The sequence below is a fragment of the Cylas formicarius genome, unplaced genomic scaffold (genome assembly GCF_029955315.1).
Source record: "Cylas formicarius isolate icCylForm1 unplaced genomic scaffold, icCylForm1.1 PGA_scaffold_9__14_contigs__length_23061073, whole genome shotgun sequence".
Classification (NCBI taxonomy): Eukaryota; Metazoa; Arthropoda; class Insecta; order Coleoptera; family Brentidae; genus Cylas; species Cylas formicarius.
Window position 1 is genome coordinate 15,207,174 of NW_026844365.1, and position 21,557 is coordinate 15,228,730.

General features: G+C 34.8%; 3 protein-coding genes across 6 annotated transcripts in view; all 3 read left to right on the top strand.

Moving 5' to 3' along the window:
- Positions 1-21,557, top strand: part of LOC132707000 (protein gone early) — a 126,671-nt gene that overhangs the window by 95,531 nt on the left and 9,583 nt on the right. The window lies entirely within an intron of this gene.
- On the top strand, positions 6,430-9,898 carry LOC132707141 (uncharacterized). The gene is made up of 2 exons (XM_060678850.1): positions 6,430-6,565; positions 8,734-9,898. Exons 1-2 carry the CDS (start codon positions 6,551-6,553, stop codon positions 9,625-9,627), a joined length of 909 nt encoding a protein of 302 aa, XP_060534833.1. The 5' UTR covers positions 6,430-6,550; the 3' UTR covers positions 9,628-9,898.
- On the top strand, positions 15,180-17,342 carry LOC132707249 (nuclear envelope pore membrane protein POM 121-like). The gene is made up of 2 exons (XM_060679025.1): positions 15,180-15,284; positions 15,343-17,342. Exons 1-2 carry the CDS (start codon positions 15,270-15,272, stop codon positions 17,137-17,139), a joined length of 1,812 nt encoding a protein of 603 aa, XP_060535008.1. The 5' UTR covers positions 15,180-15,269; the 3' UTR covers positions 17,140-17,342.

A 21,557-nucleotide genomic window follows, 5' to 3' on the forward strand; every position in this document is an offset into this window, starting at 1 on the left:
GTTCCATGGTTAATCGAATTAACTGCTCTGATGGATGATTTTGTCGACGATAAAGTGGACGTAGTGCGCGATACGTATTCCGCACGGAACCATTATTTTCGAAATAAAATTGCACTATTTGCAAGCGTTGTTGAGGCGTGAGTCTATTCATGATGAATGCCAAATCAAACTGAGAATAAATCACTTGACCGCTGTTAAATCGGTCGCATTCGTGAACAGTAATGCCAACTTAAAGTTCTATACATCGAAAAAAAACACCCATTATTAAGCCATTAGGAGTATTATATGGTTTATGAGTAAATTTTCAGGCTACTCGTATAGAGGTCTCTTAAAATTGTCTTACTCAACAGAATTGTCCGTTTTATCATTCTGCGCTAATTAGGAGCTAACAGGCTTTAGAAAAGAAATTATTTTGCTATAGATATTCCACGGAATTCCTTAACCTTGATCTACTAAACAATAAAAGGAAGACCGTGTTCTTGAGATTAGGTCACTGACGATTACGAGCTGTTCAGGTTGGGAGAAAACATTGAACGAAGATTTGTTCAAGAAGGAAGAGTTCCATCGAAAACCATTTACGAAGCTGACTAGAAGAGTAGAAAAGCTGACAGAAACTTAAAAATAAAAATATGTACAAAAAAAAGTGGTTTTAATCCTCGTTCAAATTTAGAAAATATCTTTTTTTGTTCTCCAAAACCGCTAGGATGTTTTCAAAAGCAGAATGATTAATACCCGCGTTAGTTAATCTCTTTTAACATTCAGGCAAGCTTATAAATAAATAATTTTCCCGATTTTTTGAGTCATAAATTAGCGTGTTTCGTAACACCATTCGAAATGTCATCCTGATATTTCATTAGACTCACTTTGTGTCCGCAAGTAGGCAGACGTTTCGATTTGCAGAAACCGCCGCGAATATGTTTTACCTACTTTCGTCACGTAGTTAATGTTCGTCAATAAATAAACAATAAAAATTAAGCATATACTAGTACAGCGATGACCATCCTAAGAAAAAAGGACAGTGAAAATAGGTGGTAAAAAAAACTTTTTTGTAACATATAGACAAATCCATGACATTAAAATGCTTTAGTCAGTATAGTAGATTAAAACTTTTGGAAAACCGATTTTGGAAATAATAAATCTACCATACACTTGCTGCATTGTGTTGTCTTTCTTGTTGTCAGTGGAATTTGTTTGACTGAATGTGTTCTCTGGCTTATTTGCCACATCTACTAAAATAACTGACCAAAACGATCGGCTATAACCTGAGTGCTTAATTCTAATAATAAAGAGACAACACAACTTTAAACAAATAAAATTGAATCTGCCTGCTCTTCAGAAGTGAGGTCTTCATTATAAAAATGTTACAATGTTTTCTTTCTATTTCTTTTTTTGTGATCGGTATGATTTATTTCTTTTATATTATATTTATTATATTTTGTGTACGTATTTTTTGTTACTTGTTAGGTGTAACTAGTCGTAAGACTAAATTTCTCCATTTGCTATCTTGCAATAAAGACGTCTTATTAATATTATATGGCTTTGTATGGGGGTTCCTATAAAACCTTCAACGTTTACAAAAAAGGCTCATTTAAAATGCAAATTAATTAAACATTGTGTGGATGTGTACCGGGAATTATATGGAAAAGATTTAGGTTATGCCTACTATGTCTATGATATGATATATAATCGTATATATATCTAATTATCAGGGTTAATTAATTAATAAACTTTTTTTTTTTTAATTATTATTTATTAGAATTAATCACTGTTTTTGTAAATAATAGCATTTTAGAATAATCTGCATTTTGTTTAAACTATAACAAATATTTAAACTTTCTGCCAGAAAACTTCTAATTTATTGCGAGCAACAAAATATAATGTGCGGACTTATCATATTATCTCATGTGCACAGACGCAGAGACAAATCCCTACAAAAGTGGCATTCTATATTGACGTTAGAAGCCTTCAATCTGTTAAATTCTTTAGTCATTTTTTGAAAGTAAGATAAGTCATCGCATACATATCAGCCGTTTTCTTAAATATTTGACCCTCAATTGAGTACTTCTTAATTGACCGGTAATTGACCACTTCTTAATTAACCAGTCAAATTCGATCTAAATGTCTTAAATAACAATTGTAGAGTGTTATCTATCATTATTTAATAATAATAATAATAATAATAATAATAATAATAATATGTATTTTATAATAAATCATTATGCGTTTGTGTGTTTGTGTGTGTGTGTGTGCGATCGTATCTTTGAGAAACACCCGAATACCATACTTAGCAATTTGGGAAATCTCAATAAAAATATCCACTCCACTTAGTTCTCAGAACGACGCGATGGCGACGTAACCCACAATAAAAATAAATATATATATATATATATATATATATATATATATATATATATATATATATATATATATATATATATAATAAAATTTTTCCGTGAATTGTCACAGTTACCAAAACTTTTTTATAAAATATGACAGATAAAATATTGTTGTTTTTAGAGCGGATTAGAAAAAAGTGACAAAATAAGTGGAATAGAAGCGCAGTCAATTCTTGGAGATCCTTGAACTAACTTCAGAAATTGTAATTTAATATGACGTATAACATACATCGGGTGGAAGGATATGTAAAAAGTAGAATTTCCTGCTGTCAATTAATATTGACGTCTGTCGTGGGACAATAGTTGTTACCTCACAATCGGATGATAATAATGCGTAACTAAGAAGAAATGAAGACGTGCAGAAGAAAATGTGAAAACGTGCCCGAAGAACGTCACGTCCATAGAGAGTTATAAAATGCCTGCCGTCGGGTTATTACGTAGACCTTTTTTCCTTTTCTGTAATCTATTACGGCGGGTAAACAGAATTGACCTCCAAAGGCATTGCGGCATGAAATTAACCCATACCCGGGTTTTATTAATAAATTACTTTGGTTTAAGCCCCGTTTTCTTGATTGATGAATTTAATTGACGCTTAATACGGAGAAGTTCTAATGGCAGTATTGCAAAACTTTCTTTATCCAGCCTGTTAACTGACCAATGCCGAATTTTGAATTAAATTCGGTAATACTTTACACCTCCTACTAAGCAAATACCAGACTTGAGTGATTGGTTGATACTTGACACACTTTTTAACATCAATTATTACGCACATTCTATAAACAAAATGTAATTATTGTGCCGTCAAATCCTATTTATTTATTTTATGTTGTACAGAGTGTCTTATAAGTTGCGTTCTGTAGTTGTCGACTCCGTTGAGATTAGTTCGAGCAGATGCCTTGCAAGCTAGGCCAGTGACCAACTATAAGAGCCATGGATGCACAAGCAAATACTAAAATACTAAATATCAATTAATAACGAATTGAAAAAGTATGTTGTTAATTTGTGTCAAAGGGTTCTTGGGAATAATTATTTTTGATTGCGACAATAACTTTTGCGGTAATATTGTATTTAAAGTCTCGATAAAGCTGTATACATTGGGCAATATTTCAACAAAGATCCATACTCCTACGTGTTTGATCAATATTTTGTACATGGTGACTGACCATTGAAACGAATTTTATTTAACAAATGATGAAACATTAAGTTGATTATCACAAAATGAAGAGACAAATATGCAATATATATATATATATATATATATATATATATATATATATATATATATATATATATATATATATATATATATATATATATATATATATATATATATATATATATATATATATATATATATATATATATATATAAAACACTTCGAAGACTCACACAGTGTTCTTCTTCTTCGTCTACTTTTCGTCTGAACTCGGCTTGAACAGACGAGAAGCAGAACGACCCGACTTGAAAATGGCAAGTGAGATCTTGCCGAAACGTTGTCTTTTCTATTATAGGTTAATCAGTTTTTGATTTTTGGCTATAGTTTTCGATTTCTATCGTCAGAATTTGTTTTGCTTGATATTGAAATAAGACGTTGCCGTACAGTCTGCCTTGTATTTAATATTCTGTATGGTTTAAAAATATCTTTACTCGGATGGAACACTTTTTTAGGTATTGTTCTTGAAAAATATTTTTGTAGAATATCTACCGGTTTGATATTGGTGACACGACCCCACCTCAACTTACACTGTCCAAATTAAGTATTATTTGGACTAAACCATCTCTAGCACAATAAGAACATTTGTAATTTTCTTTACCTAGTGGATCCTATCCCAAATGAGGATCGAATGTTACTCCCAAATATTTAATATATGTATGCTCCCAGATTTCTTGACCTTAATTAATTAACATTTTACTTGTTTAAATACAAATACGTTTAATTTGTTCTTATATCCCATACGCACGCCTTTTTTGTATTTATCATCAACAGAGAAGCAAAAACAAAACAAAATTCCTGTACAACCTAGTGGTCTACCTACATGTGATAAAAAGGCACAAATTTCAATGCCAAAGTAGGATAAACTATGGATGGGCGCCTCCCTGTTGACTTTTTGCATGTATAGCGAGTGTTCATTACTTTACACCAATTAGAAATGGCAACTTATGCAAAAAAGTGCAACTTGTTAGCCTGAGATATATAAGGTAAAGCTCAAAGAACCCATAAGTGCGAACCGACAGTTAAAAATTATTTTTAGCTACTTTCATATTTTTTACTTAAAAGGTAAATATCAATTGCAATATTAGCGGCGACGAGCGGTGGCATAATTTACCACGAACGGAAAAGTCGTTACGATTCTAGATTTGCATGTAGAGATTCACAAACGATTTGCCGCAGCACCCCCTTTCTGAAACTCTTGAGCGATGAAATGGGCAATCATCAATAATTATTCGTCGATACAGTTGCTGGAATTTCATTTCCCTTATCATCTTATTTCGGGAGAAACTTTAAATATGTGTTGAAAAAAAACAGCAGTATTCTTAAAATCTCCAACGTAATTGGTTATAAATTGGTTATAATAATTGTTTATTTCATGTTATTTGTATTTGTGCATTAAAGAGGTTTTTACATTAGAAATATACCGAGTTTCCCAAAGGACGCGGAAGTGCTAAATCTGGTATATTATTAGAAGTGACTTCATCAGTTGCTTGACCAAAACATTGCTTATCCCTCTTGGGATCTAGGTTCTAGCTTCCACGTGCATACAATAGATCTACATTCCTTTCAACAATAGAGTTGTACGAAAGAAAGAGTGAAAGGAGGTTTCACGATGCTGTAGATGTACAAAGTGCTTCAAAAGGGTAGTGTATTATACACACTTAGTAACAAAGAAGCTACAAATATGGCAGAGATATGAAGTTTTTACTTTTTATCTCAGAAACAAAAAGAGAAAATTAAATGTTATGGGATTGAATTAGACTACCCCTATCATTCGCACTAACTAAATGTAAAGGACAATATTGACATGGAAAAAATACCTCTGTTTAATTTAGAAACTTTATTTAAAACTTTCAAATAAAAAAATAAAACTTAAAACATCGCATTTCGAAGAAATGGAAATTTATTTTGGAAAAATAATTTAGTTGGATGCTCTTATATATTTTATACATACCGCTTTCAAATAATAGAAATAACAATTCTATTTTCTCCCATATTTGTAGCTTAGTGTCGACCTAATTGTTGACCTTGAACCCAACGATTATTATAAAAAAAACTACGCTTTAATTTGAACAAGGATCTCTCACCTATGGGTGTCGTATATAGGGATTATCAGTAGTGCCGGATTTAAAATTAATATTTGCAACATTGCCCTTAAGTTCATTATTTTAAAGATCGATTTTTGTAATTAGGACGAGGTTTTGAAATTTCGTAACAGATATGAAAATAAAAATTTGTTTATTAGACATTCTTCAGCAGATTTATAAGAATACTATTTTCAACCTCTTGCCATGTTTTGCAAATATGGCAACGTGGCAGATCCTGGTGATATGGATGTTCCAGAATTGACAATAAGGACCGATACACTTATTTTTAAATTCTCGGATTTTAATTTGGCTGAAATTTGAGAGAAAAATGCAAGAGCACCCTGTAGATAAAACATTCATCACCCATTAACCTCAAATAATTTTCGCAGTAGGCGTTGCTTTCGCTAAGCCAAATCAACGTTTTTTCGAATAGAAAATCTCCTAATTCATAGTCACCGTTTAAGTAATTCGCAATTACATATAAAACCTATGATAAATTACCAGCGTCCGTCGTTTCTCAATCGCTAAAACAGAACGCGTTATGAATTATAGTGTTAAATGTTTTTGTCACCTGAAATCAATTATGGATTATACAATTTAACACGCGAGAATTGCCCGAAGGGGAGCCCCCGCGCGTACCCCACTCGCCGAAGAATAATTGCTAGAGGTTGTGACCCTATTTTCTCCGTTGTTGTTAAATGTTAAAAACGACAAAGATCTTGAAGATGGGCATGGTGAAGAAGAAGACACGACGTGTAATATGGGAGAGTACCCCCCTTCGCCACTTGAATCATGTATAAAAGACTTTGGGCACCCGTTTTGGTACTTGTAGTACATCAACTTTGGATTTAATCATGAAAATATTCGTGGTGAGTACTAGTGAACAGAATATTGCGGTTCGTTTGTGTTTTTAGTGCCCTTTCGGATATGTGTCGTCGGCATTTTATTTGTTCCTCCCTGTAGTCGGGAAATTGATTTTTTTTGTTTATTAACCTTATTTTAACGTTTTTATTAACAATTTTGTCGAATTTTGATTGAATTTATAAAAATTTGAGGTGGATACGATCAAAAAAGTTCGAATGGAATATAGTTCTGTTTCTAATTACAGACTGAAGATGATTTTTTACATTTTTATCAGGTGTCCCTAATAATTTTAATTTTATTTCACATATTGATCCATTGTGTTCTCATTTTTCAAAGTATAACCAGGATAAGTTAAAAAATTACTATAACGCATTTAATTTTAATATATTTTTTCAATAGATTAGGTGTTAAAAACAATTTGGACTTATGTAGGAAAATCTTTTCGTAACATCCAAAGAACTTTATAACTATATAAATCCGGGCATCGTTATTCATCAGATATATTTGAAAGAGTTTTTGAATATAATGCGAATTGTGTACAATTACTAAAAATTTGTGTAAATTTTGCTCTAGGATTATTTAGTACTCTCGATGAATGTGCTTGAGTTCCCTTTTCATCTTTGTGTTATATATAATACACTCAGCGAGTAAATATAAAAGCCAGAATGAATATTGGAGAAATTCCAAAATATGTTTCAAGACTTCAAGGAGTTTTCTTCCATTTCCAGTATAGTTATGTGTTAAGAAGCCATCTGGATAGTTAAAATGAATGTTGATGAAAGCAGATCTACAATTAAAATATAAATCGATCTCGATTGTAGAAATTTGCATCGACTTATATTTTTATTGTAGAGTTTTATCTTATTTGACCAACATTAGTTCTATTCGAAATGAAACGTTTGCAATCACTAAATTTAAAATTGCCGGCAAAGAAAATATTATCTGACCTCTCAAAGTGTATATTTAATTTTCAAACTAATTTCCAACTTTTTGAAAATGACATTAAAAATAAAACGTTTTGTTGTTTTCCTCGAATTAAAAAAAAAGTCTCAATATGAAATAAAATACACTCAACAGGTACATAAAAAAACCAGAATGAATATTTACGGAATTCCAAAATAGGTTTGAGGACTTCAAGGAGTTTTCTTCCATTTCCAATATTATATTATTGTATTGTATAATTATGAGTCAAAAAACCATCTGGAGAATTTGATTTAATGTCCAAGTCTACCATTAAAATATAAGTCGACACAGATTATAGAATTTTGGAAATTTCTACCAGAATCGAAGTATCCTAAAAAAGCCGCTTGCCAAGTTATTTAAATATTCAGAAGGTATTTTAAAATAAAATTTATGAATTCCAACTGGCGATCAGTATTAACTAATCAACATCTGAAATAATGACCGAGAAATACTTTCAGCAATGATCCAGAAATTTTAATATCTAAATATTGTGTATTTTTATTTATATGTTATCAACAAATTTAATTTCTCTAAAAACTTTGTTTAATATTTATTTAACACTTATTTAAATACGGCTAGCGAAAAATTTCAAATTTTGAAAAATGTTTCCGGACTACCAAGGACCTTGGCCACTCCAGGTGTGAGAGCATTCATTAAAATGTTACTGTTGAGCACATTCTTCTAAAATATTTCCAGAGAGCTGAAATTTTATCCTGTTTGGTTTCCATCTTTACTGTTTAAATGTCAGAAGGCATTCAAGTTTTTACCAGATATCGTTATTATCATTACATCAGAGTGTAGTTTTTTGAGAGACCCAATTCACAATTCCAGTAACAATCAGTAATTTTACTTTTCTGTCTCGAATCATATTACCATTTTCTGTTTTTATCACAATTCCTTTTGACTCTAAAAACAAATCAAAACATCTAACATAATTGGTTTTCGTATAAAATTTTTTTCTTGGGACTAGTGAGACATTCATCTTTTCAGTGCCGAGTAACACCCTATTTATTGCACATAGTTAATAAGATGTTGTTGGAGTGGGCACCAAAATACAACCCAATTATTTTGTAAGGCCAATAGAACAGATGGCTCTTTTTGGGGCAAAATCAAATTCAGTTTCTAGAAAAAAAAAGTTGAAGAAACTTGAATGTTCTAAAGGTCTTTCGTTTCTCAAATTCTCCCTTGTATAAACGAAATTTGATCGTAGCTAATAGCCTCCGTGGCCACACTGTGCCACTGTAAGCCGCAATACAGCTACCCCCAACCTGCTCCCCCTAGCGGCAGCTATGGAGCTCCTGGAGGCGGAATCGGAGGCGGGGGACTGATTGGCGGCGGAGGTTGCGGCGCCGGTGGTCTGGGTGGCGGCTTCGGCTGCGGAGGAGGAGGAGGTGGTGGCGGCGGCGGCGGAGGCGGACTCATTGGCGGAGGAGGCATTGGCGGCGGTGGAGGCGGAGGTGGCGGCGGTGGAATAATCGGTGGTGGTGGCACATTGGTGCAAAAACACATCTACGTTCACGTCGCCCCTCCAGAACCGGAAGAATTGCGTCCCCAGCGTCCGATATCGCTCGGACAAGCCACCAAACATTACAAGATCATTTTCATCAAGGCACCGTCCGCTCCTGCACCAACCGCCCCCTCGTTCGCACTCGGAGGTCAGAACGAAGAGAAAACTTTGGTTTACGTTTTGGTTAAGAAACCAGACGACGCTCCCGAAATCAACGTGCCAACGGCCGCTCCTACGGCCCCCAGCAAACCCGAGGTTTACTTTATCCGCTACAAGGCGAAATCGGAGGTTACCGGAGGCGGCGGAGGTGTCGGAGGCGGAGCTGGAATTGGAGGAGGAGCTGGAATTGGAGGAGGAGCTGGAATTGGAGGAGGAGCTGGAATTGGAGGTGGATCCGGAATTGGAGGCGGTGATGGTTTGGGAGGAGGAGCAATCGGAGGTGGGGGAGGCGGCGGCAGTGGTGGAGGTGTTTCTGGAACCTACGGAGTACCTTCAGGATCTTCTGTGAGCCTTGCCACAAGTGGAGCTTCGTCGTCCGCAAGTGTCAGCCGACCAGCTACTAATTACGGCCCTCCAGGACAAAGCGGACCCTACTAAGTTTTGTTTATGTTTTACTTTTTTAATTTTTAGATATTTTTTTATATCTCAACGCTCGTTATCGTGATGATGTGGTCGTGTGAATAATCCCGTGATATTTGCCGTAGACTTTTTTTTACCCGCAGTTACCAGCAATGTGTATAGACTCGTAGTTTTATGTATATATATATATATATTTTTTCGAATTTTATATATTTTATATCCCCTTAGGTTGTAAGATAGAAAATTCAAACGGTGACAAATAAATTATTTTTTTATAGATATCGAATAACGTTGTTTTTCTCAAAAAACTTTGCTTTTTTCCATGTCAATGTTATGGATGCATTGAAAATGTCCTTGCACTGCAAGCCTTAATACTATGAGTAGATATACAAATTTTAATGCCTTTTGAACATGCAGTCAAATGAATACTGTGTTAATCGTCAGACTGAACCCATAAAATGTAACTTTAGACATATTTGTTGACCTTGTACAGTAGAAAGCATTAGAAACATTTATTAGTGACCTTAGAAGTTAATATACCTAATATACTGTCCTTACCTTTAGGATTGTTGGGGTTTTGGTCGTTATGTCTACGAATGTCTATGTCATCAATCAACTGATACTCTTCTTCCTCCCGGAGGGATACACATAGGCATTTATAATATTAAACAAATTATTGACGACTAGCTAAGATCTGTGGCACTGTTTTCTGATTATTCTTAGCTATTTGCATGATTAAAGGAAAGAATTGTGGTCATTAATGTCGTTCTAGTATACCTAAATCGACAAGGAAACAACTTGTGACGGACCTGAGCCGCAATCTCGAAAACTTGGCCTTGATTTGGGGAATTAATTTAAAATATTCTCACTTTTATTGGCTTCAATTTTAACCCAGACTCTCAAAAGATTTGCGTAAATTAATAATTTTCGGACAAAATGTCAAGATTTCGTTCCTGATGGGTGCTTAAAATTGAATTTATGCTTCGCCTGAGGTCCTCCTGCGAGTGCAAAAAAAACAACAACCACGTAAATCAAAATACCACTCGAACACATTTCGGGCAGTCGAAAGGCATTTTTTTTTCTAAATTGACGATGGTCATTTTATTTAATTTCGTTGATAATTTGAATGTTTAATCGCTTTGGCCCATCTTCAAAGAGCAAGGTTGTTCTATTATAGCGGATGAATTGAATAAAAACTAGATATAAAAAATAGTAGGTAACGGTTTGATAAAATAAAGCAATTATATAAATTATATTATAAAAATATAGAGTCAGTGTCGATTTTTTTTACAAAAACTTAAATAGAAAATTAAATTATATTAAAATTTTCAATTTCCAAATTCAATTCGGTGTGACTAAAAAATTACTTGAACAATTTTCCTAAGATACTGATACTGACATTCTTCAGAGCTCTTTTGTCCCAGCACTTCGATATTATGTAAGGGAGCCGGATGAAAGTACCAAATTATAGGTGCCCAGCAGTCTAGAATGGCGGAGGATGGAATATATTTAAGATTGACTGAAACTGATTGATAAAAATGCTCATCACCCTAAGGCATTTTCAAGACCTACGATTTTTTAGTAAGTGGTTCTTAAGATATCTAGATTACTTTTCTTATACATTAGAGCAAAAAGAAATCAAATGCGGGAATTTGGATATCCTTGTTGGTTATAATAATACTACCCAAAATTTTCCAAATTGGTGAGGCAAATCTAGTTTTATTTTGAAATTGCCATAAAATTTATATATGCCTGTTATTTTTTACGATATTGTGTATGTTTTGTTTTGGTTAATTTTTTGAATTGAGTAAAAACTCTTTCATACTCTGTTAACCAATTATCTTATTCAATATTATTAGAAACATATAGTATTCCGACGGATGCAGCAAACAAGATGTCAAGTGTACTAAAAAATGAAAGATATGGAAAAAGTGAATATTTACTTGCTGTAATAATAAGATTCGCCATGCCAAGAGTATGTTTTGTTGTTCGGGATATCCAAAAATACAAAAATATTAAATTTTACTTTTTCCCAATTTAATACAAAACATTAAATTGAAATATTTATTATCCCATTTTATTTTAATATCTACACAGGGTTGTTTTTTACACCGTCCCCCCTGTAACCAAAAAAAAAAAAAATAATGTCATATAAATAAATTACATTACAGGCGGCATTTGTTTAAATATTAAATTATTTGTTTAAGTTTTATGCGAACACAGACAAATCTTGACTTAACTCTTACGTAATCAAATAAAATAAGCATCGTCGACGTTTCCAATTAATTTCCCTTCTTAATTAATCTTTGTCTTTTAAGAGGATTACTACGAGTTTCCGTACTAATAGTCAAACATTATTTATATAATGCCGTCAAAGGAAACGAACGTTAAATGACGTCGTCTTTCAAATCCAATTAGTTCGGCAAACATTACGAAAATCTTCCCAAATTAATTAAAACCAAACAAGAAATATCGCGACCGTCTGCGTGCGGAGCGTAGTTCGGTCCTGGACACCCAGTAGATCACATTTTTCACGTATTTATGTTTATTCATCAATTTATTCCCTATTACGTAATGTCTTAACCGATCGCCCATTGGTGTAGATCTTGGGACTTACCCTTAATATGCCCCACAACGAAAATGTTAAAAATTCAAAATAAGTTTTCCCGGCTGCCGTGCTGTTGCGGAAAATCGGTTGGATTTCATTTTATCTTTCTCTTTTCTCGCTCTCAATAATCAATCAATAATTGTAGAGATTAATGTTCTCATTAATAAAATTGTTAATTAGTTAATTGGTTAATGATTATGTCGGATTGACTTCAAAATTTACTGTCGCTAATCATATAGAGCTTTTTCGATACTTTAGTAATAGGGTGGGAGCCATTGGATATTTTCAACTTTAATCACTGATTCGATTTGATTTATTTGATTACTTTGATTACTCAGTGTATGTTTTCGTGACTAAAATGTTGTTTATGAAACTTTTTGCATGACAGACTAATTTAACCAAACAATACTTCAGATTTTGTTAATTCCTTTGTTGGATATAGATATCCATATATATATATATATATATATATATATATATATATATATATATATATATATATATATATATATATATATATATATATATATATATATATATATATATATATATATATATGTATATAGGGTGAAGGTGGCAACAAGGGATCAACTTTTGTTTGACACGCTGTAGCAAAAAAGTTATGAAAGTTATAACTTTTCATTTTATTTTCAACAAACTATGGCTACACTACTTTAATTACCCACGATTACTTTTTGACATAATAGGTTGGTTGCATCATGACGACCATTTTTTTTTAAGTTTGCAAATGATCCATTGTGTACTAAGGTTAGGGTACAATGGCTCACCCCTAAGTAAACAATGGATCACTGGAGTACACAATGGATAATTATTTTTATAAGTATTAAAGAATGGACATACTAAAATGGATATAATTTTTTATTTATATTTATAAAAATAAAATAAATTCAGGTATATAAGTAATTGGTTGACAAATCCCTTATTCGCTAGATTATAATTAGCAACTATATTTTGAGACTAGGTACTAATAAGTCAAGTACGAATAGGTAAATGATAACTCATTCTTTTAGTAATAACTAAAGACATATCACTTTGGTAACGACTAAACTTGAACAAAACATAAATGACAGCTTCTTGATTCTCTAGGTCATAACCAGTAACAAAACTATCTGACCTAAGGACTAGAAAAAAAGAACACAACGAAACTTAAATTAAAATTGAAAATATTGTGGATTTCTTACATCTAGGCGCAATAACAATCGACATAAACATAACTTCTGATATTAGAGATCATAGTAATAAACAAACAAACAGAATTAAAAAATGACTTAATTAACGTTGAGGGCAGATAAATCTAATGGGAAACTATAGAAAGACTGCTGTCTTGAGGTACTGTCACTACAAATTGGCTTTGATAATATCAATTTGACGTCATCTTCTTTCACGAAAGATATGTCGGGCACATTGGGAACTCGAAATTTATTTATTTATTTATGTGCCCTGTGCTTTTGACTTAAAATAATACCGTCTTAATGTTGTAAACGGAATTCCAGTTGTTCCAGACACTTTGCGGAGGCTATCACCCATTTCAATTCTTAATAAAGCTGCCTTCATACTAGCTGCGGTAGTGTTCCCTCTTGTTCGCGGCCTTTCTGGACGTGGCATTCTGGAAACAAACACTGCGTGAAAAAAAAAACATCTAAAACTCAAAAATTAATTTACGACCAACTCTCATTCTATTGGGTACACAATGGATCATGATCCATTGTGTACTTACGAAAACTGAGCCATTGTATACTAGGACGCCATTAATATTTAAAAATTGTACCCAGCCGTAAATTAAACATACTAATCAAAAGTTTCTGCAGGAAAATAAGCCTAATTAAGTACATTTTAAGGCACGTATATCAGCACTAAGTTATAGATATGAAAATACATGATAGAAAGGTTCAAGTCTTACCTTCTAATTCGTATTTTTGCAACCAAGAACCAAAAACAACGATCAGCACAAATCAGCCTGGCCAACGACGCACATAAAAACGGTTTTGTTTGACATTTTGACATTTTGCAAAGCAAATTTTGCAATAACAAAAAGCTAACAAACTAATGTATTTCTCGTCTAATAAATTTTACGAATTGAATAAATGTTTTACTTTTTTTTATTGAGTTATGGAAAATTATTATTTGTTGAAAAAATTATATAATTAAATTATTTTCATATGAAAAACTATATCAAAATATATTAAAATTTTGCAAAATCTGTAAATGCCCCATTTTTATGTTATGATATTTATTGCCATTTTACTGTTTTTCCCACTATGATAGTATTTAAACTTATACGTAGGACGAATTTGAACAATTAATTTAGGTTCCGCAAATAGAGTGAATTATAAATAATATGCAGACAAATGTAGCTAATGTAGCAGAATTTCTGAAATATTAATTTACTTTATGTTTAAAATGTAATTTCAATCATATTAAACTAAATTAATAAAAAAGAACAAATATTGTCAAGGATAAAAAAAATGTAACATAAATAAATTGGTCGGCCATAAAGAATTATAAATCTATTAGTGTCACAAAATTAACAATTTTTCTACTTTTAAAATTAGAAGAAAAAATTTAAAAAATCAACCCAATTTTATATACTCTGATTACTTGTAAATATAAAAAACTCTCGCAAATATTTCCGGTAATATTTTTCACTTCCTAGCTTTTGCGAGCTAAGCAGTTTCCGATATAGTTATAGATTAGCTCAAAAAAGGCTTTCGGTAGACTTATCATTAAGTTAATCATTATTGGACCAGATCATTGTCAGCAAATTTTCGTCTCCCGTGTAATATGGTGTTAACCACTTTAGCGCGCGCCGCTGGTCATTCATCAGGCGAGGTGAATGATTTTATTATGATTATTTCCAATCCACATACGAGATTAACGCAAGGTGATGATTTTTAGTGGTTTTTTTATAAAGTCTAAATGTTAACTTGTGTATCGTAACCTTGGCTTAAGGATGTCCACCGTTTAGGTGGGGACCTTATAAATACTTTTAATTATCATATCCCGATCGATAGTTCTTCCTGACCCATTAACCATGAAGATCTTGCTGGTAAGTACTGCGTTTCGGTGATCTGTGACGATTCGGTGCATCGTGTGTTTTCTTGCAGCTGGTCGCTTTTGTGGCTTTAGCCAACGCGGACGTCAGTCACTTACAACATCCGGGCTACGCGTACCAAAAACCCGCGGAAACTTACGGCACCCCGTTGAGTAGTTACGGAGTGCCCCAAGGTTCCGTCCAGGGCCTTCCTTCGTTCGAGGGTTTCGGATCGGCGAAGTCTTTCGACCAGTACAACCAGGACTACTTGAAGGCGTTCGCAAATAGTCCCGCATCGTCGCAGCTGAGTTTTTCCAATATACAACAACCCGGATCATTCCAAGCACCAGTTTCCGCGCAGTTTGGTCTTCCCAGTGCCCAACAGGGTGTATCGTTCCAAAGCGCCGGATTCTCCAACCCGTCTCCAAGCGTCGACGTCTCCAACTTCCAATTTTCGACCCCAGCACCGAGCGTGGACGTGTCTAATTTCCAGTTCTCTACTCCAGCGCCCAGCGCTGATCTATCGGCATTCCAATTCTCTACCCCAGCTCCGGCAGTAGCGTCGGCCGGTGTCTCTGGCGTTTCCGTAGCTGACGGTCAATTTTCTACTCCCAAACCTTCGGTCAATGTGCTTCAGTACTCGCAACCTCAATCCTTTGGTTTCGGATCGGGTTTCAACTCTGCCAGTTTTCCTGGCGCTTCGGCTTCGGGTTTCGCTGGATTCGGACAAAGTGTCGTCGGCAAAACATCTGGAGGATCCATAGACGACGCGTTTGGAGCGTCGAACGATGCCCAAGTCGGTAACGAAGAACAGAAAACCCAAGTGTCCAAGCATTTGTACTTCTTCGCTGCCCCGGAAGAGCCGGAAGAGGAAGTGAAACCTCGCATTAATTTACCGGCCCAAGCCGCCCAGAAATCGTACAAGATTATCTTCATCAAGGCGCCGACTTATAAATCTCAGCTTCCGATCAACATTCCCGCGCCGCCAGCCAACGAAGAAAAGACTTTGGTCTACGTCCTGGTTAAGAAACCCGACGCACAGGCCACCATCAACGTGCAACCGTCGCAACCCGCTAAGCCTACCAAACCGGAAGTATTCTTCATCAAATACAAGTCGCAAAAGGAAGCTGAAGAAGCTGTCGCGAAGCTTCAAAGCCAGTACGGTGTTTCTGTTAGCCCCAACTTCGAAAGCGCCAACGCTTTGGATTCTGCCTCGGTGCCAGCTGGAGTCGGAAGCCAGGCTGAATCTGGTTTTTCCGGTTTCGGTCTAGAAGGAAGGAACGCGATCATCTCCAGCCAACCCGAATTACCGTCAGGTAGTTTTGGGTCTTTGTCGCAATCCGAGGGTCAAGGATTTGTGGGTTTTGGAGGAAACTCTGTATCCGCGCCCGAAATTAAAAGCTTTGGAGGCGTGGTATCGAACCAACCCGAAGTCGTCGGTTTTGGAGGCTTCGGTAGCAGTACCCCAACGCCCGTAACATTCGGTGGGAATTCGGCAGATTCATTGAGGGTGTTCGGAGCCGGAGTTGGAGGTTTGGGTCAAGTCGGATTGTCGGGAGGAAACGCCAATTTGCTGCAAGCCAAATTCGGCTTCAACGTCGGCAGTACCGAATCGCCAGCTGGCGCTGGGGTTAGCGTGGAATCTTCTAGTCCCGCTGCTGTTGTTTCGAGTCCCGCGGAAGAGTCTGCGCCCGAGGAGGAGGCTTCTACGGAAGCTTCCTCGACGGACGATGCGTCTCAGAACGCGGTAGACAACTCTGAAGTTGCAGTCAGTACCTTGGCCAGGAGCGGCGACTCCGGGGTCAACTACCAGTCGGAAGGGTCCAATTTCTATCAGACCGGCTTCCAAACGTACGGGGTACCCAAATAGAGACGGAATCGGCTTTTTATTCTTACAGGGTGATTGATTTCTCGATGCCAAGCGTTAAATACTCGCGTAATTTCGATATACTAGTTTAAAAATAAACAAGAGAGGTGAAACAAGTCTGTAATAAGCGTAAGCATTTTGTAAACACGCATCAACTGTACAGTCGTCATCTTTTGTACATACACATAGCGGTAATAAAAATATCATTAAACACGTCGTCGTTTCACTCCGTCCGATCGTAAAATATCCGTGAATATTTGCTACATACACGCGCTTTGATATTTGATGGTACCAAACGTGATAGGAGAAAGTGCGGAGGGAAAGTATTGTAAAACGCTTAGTCGGAAGTGTTATCTGTGGGCGTTTCCTATGTCGGGCGCAAAATATCCTCGTCAGGCAGGTGGTGTCGTTGCTGAGTCACGATGTTCTGCGGGTGGGCCTTCGGGAATGTTGCGGTTAGACGCGTTGGGGTATTTATGGCCGCCTGCCGATTTTAAAGGTCGCGCGGCGGATGTTCGTTTCCAAATTTATTCCGAATGGCGGAAAAAAAACTTACCCGAAGGTTACCCACAAACGGGACCAGATTCCTCATTTTTATGTTAATAACGGCTGTCCTTTTCTCTATGGTTATTTTATGGCGTCGGTTATATAATGTTTTTTTGTACGTACGCCACTGCAGTTTTGTTTTATTTAACATGAGTTGCGTCCGATGAAGAGGGAAGTGCTTTCAAGTATTTTTCCTGACTTTTAGAAAGTGAGCTATTTGGTACCGATTCACGAGAGTGGTGATAAGAGCGATGTCGCTAATTATAGAGGCGTTTGTATAGAGTCGGTGGTTCCTAAATTGCTAGATAAGTTATTTTGTGAGAGACTTTCGTGGCAGAGGAATTCTGGCTGGTCAACAGTCTGGATTTGTACAGGGTAGATCTACCAAAACAAATTTACTCACCTACCAATTTTTATCGAACGATTTGAGGAGTTTGGTCATGTGGATTATGTCTACACTCAGTTAGTTCGTGTTAATAATTATGTCTCAGGTAAAATTGATATATTTTCGGGTGTCCCCCAAGGTTCTCACACCGGACCCGTCCTTTTTAACTTATAAATGAAATTGTTGGTGTAGTTTTGGAGTCGTAGTATCTTTTGTTGCGGATATAGCATTGATGGAGTCGAGATCAAGGCCGTCACTAACACTAAAGTTCTGTGACACATTTTGCAGAAGTGGTAAACAGGTCTATGCGAGTCGTTGGGTTTGTTGTACGCAATAGTGGCCAAGTTACTCCACATTGCTTTAAACTCCTTTATATCTCTTTGGTTCGCTCTAGACTGGAGTATGCATCTGTGATATGATCTCCATATTATGCGTGCCATACGGATAACATTGAAGCCTTTCAGAAAGTATTTTTAAGATCTTTGGCTTCAAAGGCGGATATCAATATCTATAATGGGTACCAGATCAACTACAGTATTGTAACTAAAGTCTTCAATATTGATTCTCTTCAAACCAGAAGATTTCAGAGTGATTTTGTTTTTCTCTTTAAGATTCTGAATGGTTAGCATACAATTGAACGCATATTACAGAAACTGTGATAACTCAATGTTCCGTATGGCCCAAATTATGAAGTTTATTCACCCCTTACTAGAATGCTGAAAGCGTGCAACTGTCTAGAGCTTGATCCTTTTGTCGGCAGCCTCCGCTCTGATGGGTTCTCTTTGAGTGGTACCCCTTAATTCTGTTTATTGTTATTGTAATATTTTGTTCTTGTTTCTGGCTGTTATACTGCTGTCTTCCTCTCTCTTTGCCTTTAATGTTTGTAACAGTTATGTAAGTTGGTTATATCGTAAGTAAATAAATAAATAAATAATATTGCAAGTTGAAGGTCATGATACAACAAGAGCGTGTTAAAATTTATTTAAGAAAATTTTTCCTATAAGATGGCGACCAAAAACGCCGGATCTGGCCCCTCCTATTTTTTATTTGGAGAAGAATTAAGTCTACAAAACACCCTCAAGACATGGTAAATATTTAAAATAACAAATTCGGTATGCTTGTTCCAATTTGTTGGCGTTGCATTTGGTGAACTAATAGAGATAGAGAATCTTTTTTCTTGCCAATTTCTACCCTACCTATCCTTATGTTTGATTGCGCTGGTTGTGTCGAAACGGTCTTTAATGGCACTAAGCTTGGGAACCGTGTTTCGCTTACACTTATTCTTGTAGCATTCCAGTCAATTTTATTTCCAATTTCTCGAAACGATATCCGTCTCTCTCGTAGGCTCGTATGTAATTCCCTTAATTGACAATCTCCTTCCAGTACACTAAAGGTCATAAAACTGAATGGCTTTAAACAAATGTTAAAAAATAACAATAATAAAACCTGTTTATTTCTTGTAAAATTATATGAAAGTCTGGTGTGGCAAACAGGATGAGATAAGAATCTTGCTTTATTTACTGCATCCAGGAATTCGAGCTATAAAATATTATGAATATTACTGCGCGTCTTCCAATTTCTTTGACACATAGTTACGGTGTAGAACCAAGACAAAAAATTTATCTTTTTAACAAACTATGAAGTTGATTTTGATTCAAATATGTTTGTAATAACTCATTCATTTTTAAAGTAATTTGATACCACATAAACGGTGTCTTAGAGTATTGCAAGCTTTACTAGTAAGTGAGTTACCTGTGTTGTTATTATATTTAACATTAATTTAAAATTGTTTTATGTTCCACAAAGGAGTGAGTATTTTATAGTGAAACACGCTATTTGATTGTTGCTGGTTCCATTTTAATTTTCTAACTATTCGATTATTTTCTAATGTTTGAAACTGATAAATGTGTTCTAATATTTAACAATTTCGTTGTCTGTGATTCAAGCAAGTATGAATTTTGTGATGGTGGATGGTGTATCGCTTCAAAACGAAATATACTTTCTACCTCCGTCTGCCGTATCACTGTGAGTTTTGTCCCGTAGAATATGTTGGCGAATGAATGGGTTTTTAGACAGGCAAGGCAATTTCTATATAGAAACGAGACGCAAAATATAAGATATAAACGTATATATATATATATATATATATATATATATATATATATATATATATATATATATATATATATATATATATATATATATATATATATATATATATATATATATACGTCATCGTATATGGTATTTACACATAATACTGATAGAAGAAGATACCATTTATGTGATATCAAATTAAATCGATGACGTAAAAGTGTTTCTTTACTATTATAACTGTGTTTGGACTTTCAATTTTAACACTTTTAAAATGAAACCTACTTGCAAAAAGCAACAAAGACACTGGATTGTGAAAATTGGAGTAAGCGCGGCGAGCATGTGATTAAAATAGAAGAAACAATCTGGGAAGTTGATAGCATGCCAGAAAACACTGTAGAACCCCTCATTATTTCTCTTGACTCCAATGACTATAGTGCATCGGAGTACTCGGAACATGATAACTAAAACTTACAAATGCAGAAAATAATAATACAATTTATCTATTTTCATATTATTCTCTATTAGTTTTTGTTTAATTACATTATTCTCTCGCATTAACAAGCATAGCATAGATATTCTTTATTCTGTTCTATGCTTCCATTAAATTCGTATATAATGATGGCATCAAAGCCAACCGGGTTTTTCAAAAATCTGAATTACACTTATTTGATGATTGATGATGCGATTCGACTCTAATTTACTATAATGAAATTCTATGAAAATTGAAGATACGTTTTTTGCAGTGCAGATTTTTGAAAAACCCCATTTGGTTTTGATAACTCTAACTCTAATTTGGCGTTAGTGAGCTAATCACAACTTTCCAGAATGGAATATAAATTCGTCATACACCAAATAGTCATATAAGCATTGCGAATAATGGATAGAAATAAACAATTTAAAAAAAATGTAAATTTTAAACATAAAAACGTAATTTTTATTTTATATTTCTGGTTGATTATAGGTCCTATTCTCCAGCGTCCAAATTAGTTAGTTTTTTTCTAATGTCATCCCAATTAACACGGTTTATTTTAAACAATAAACTGACTTCGGCTAACGCAGTAAAATAAACAGTCACCGTATTAAATAAACCATTAAATTTGAAGATTCTCCGAACAATATTTTAGTGTTTCGTTTTTGATAATAAAACGATCAACGCAACGAGGACGCACGAAACGGCTTTCTCTTATTATTTGTTGAAAAAAAAATACCCATATTTTACGCAGGTTCGCATCGCTGGGCTATAATTTTCAGCCGTTTTAAATTTATATGCGTAAAGCATTCGGGTACCGCGCCCTTTGGGCGAATAAGTAAGCGGATTTCTTTTCTTTTATGCCTGCCGCTTTCGAAAATGAAAATCCTTAATGGCCGTTTTTTTTTCTTTTTGCTGTTGCCA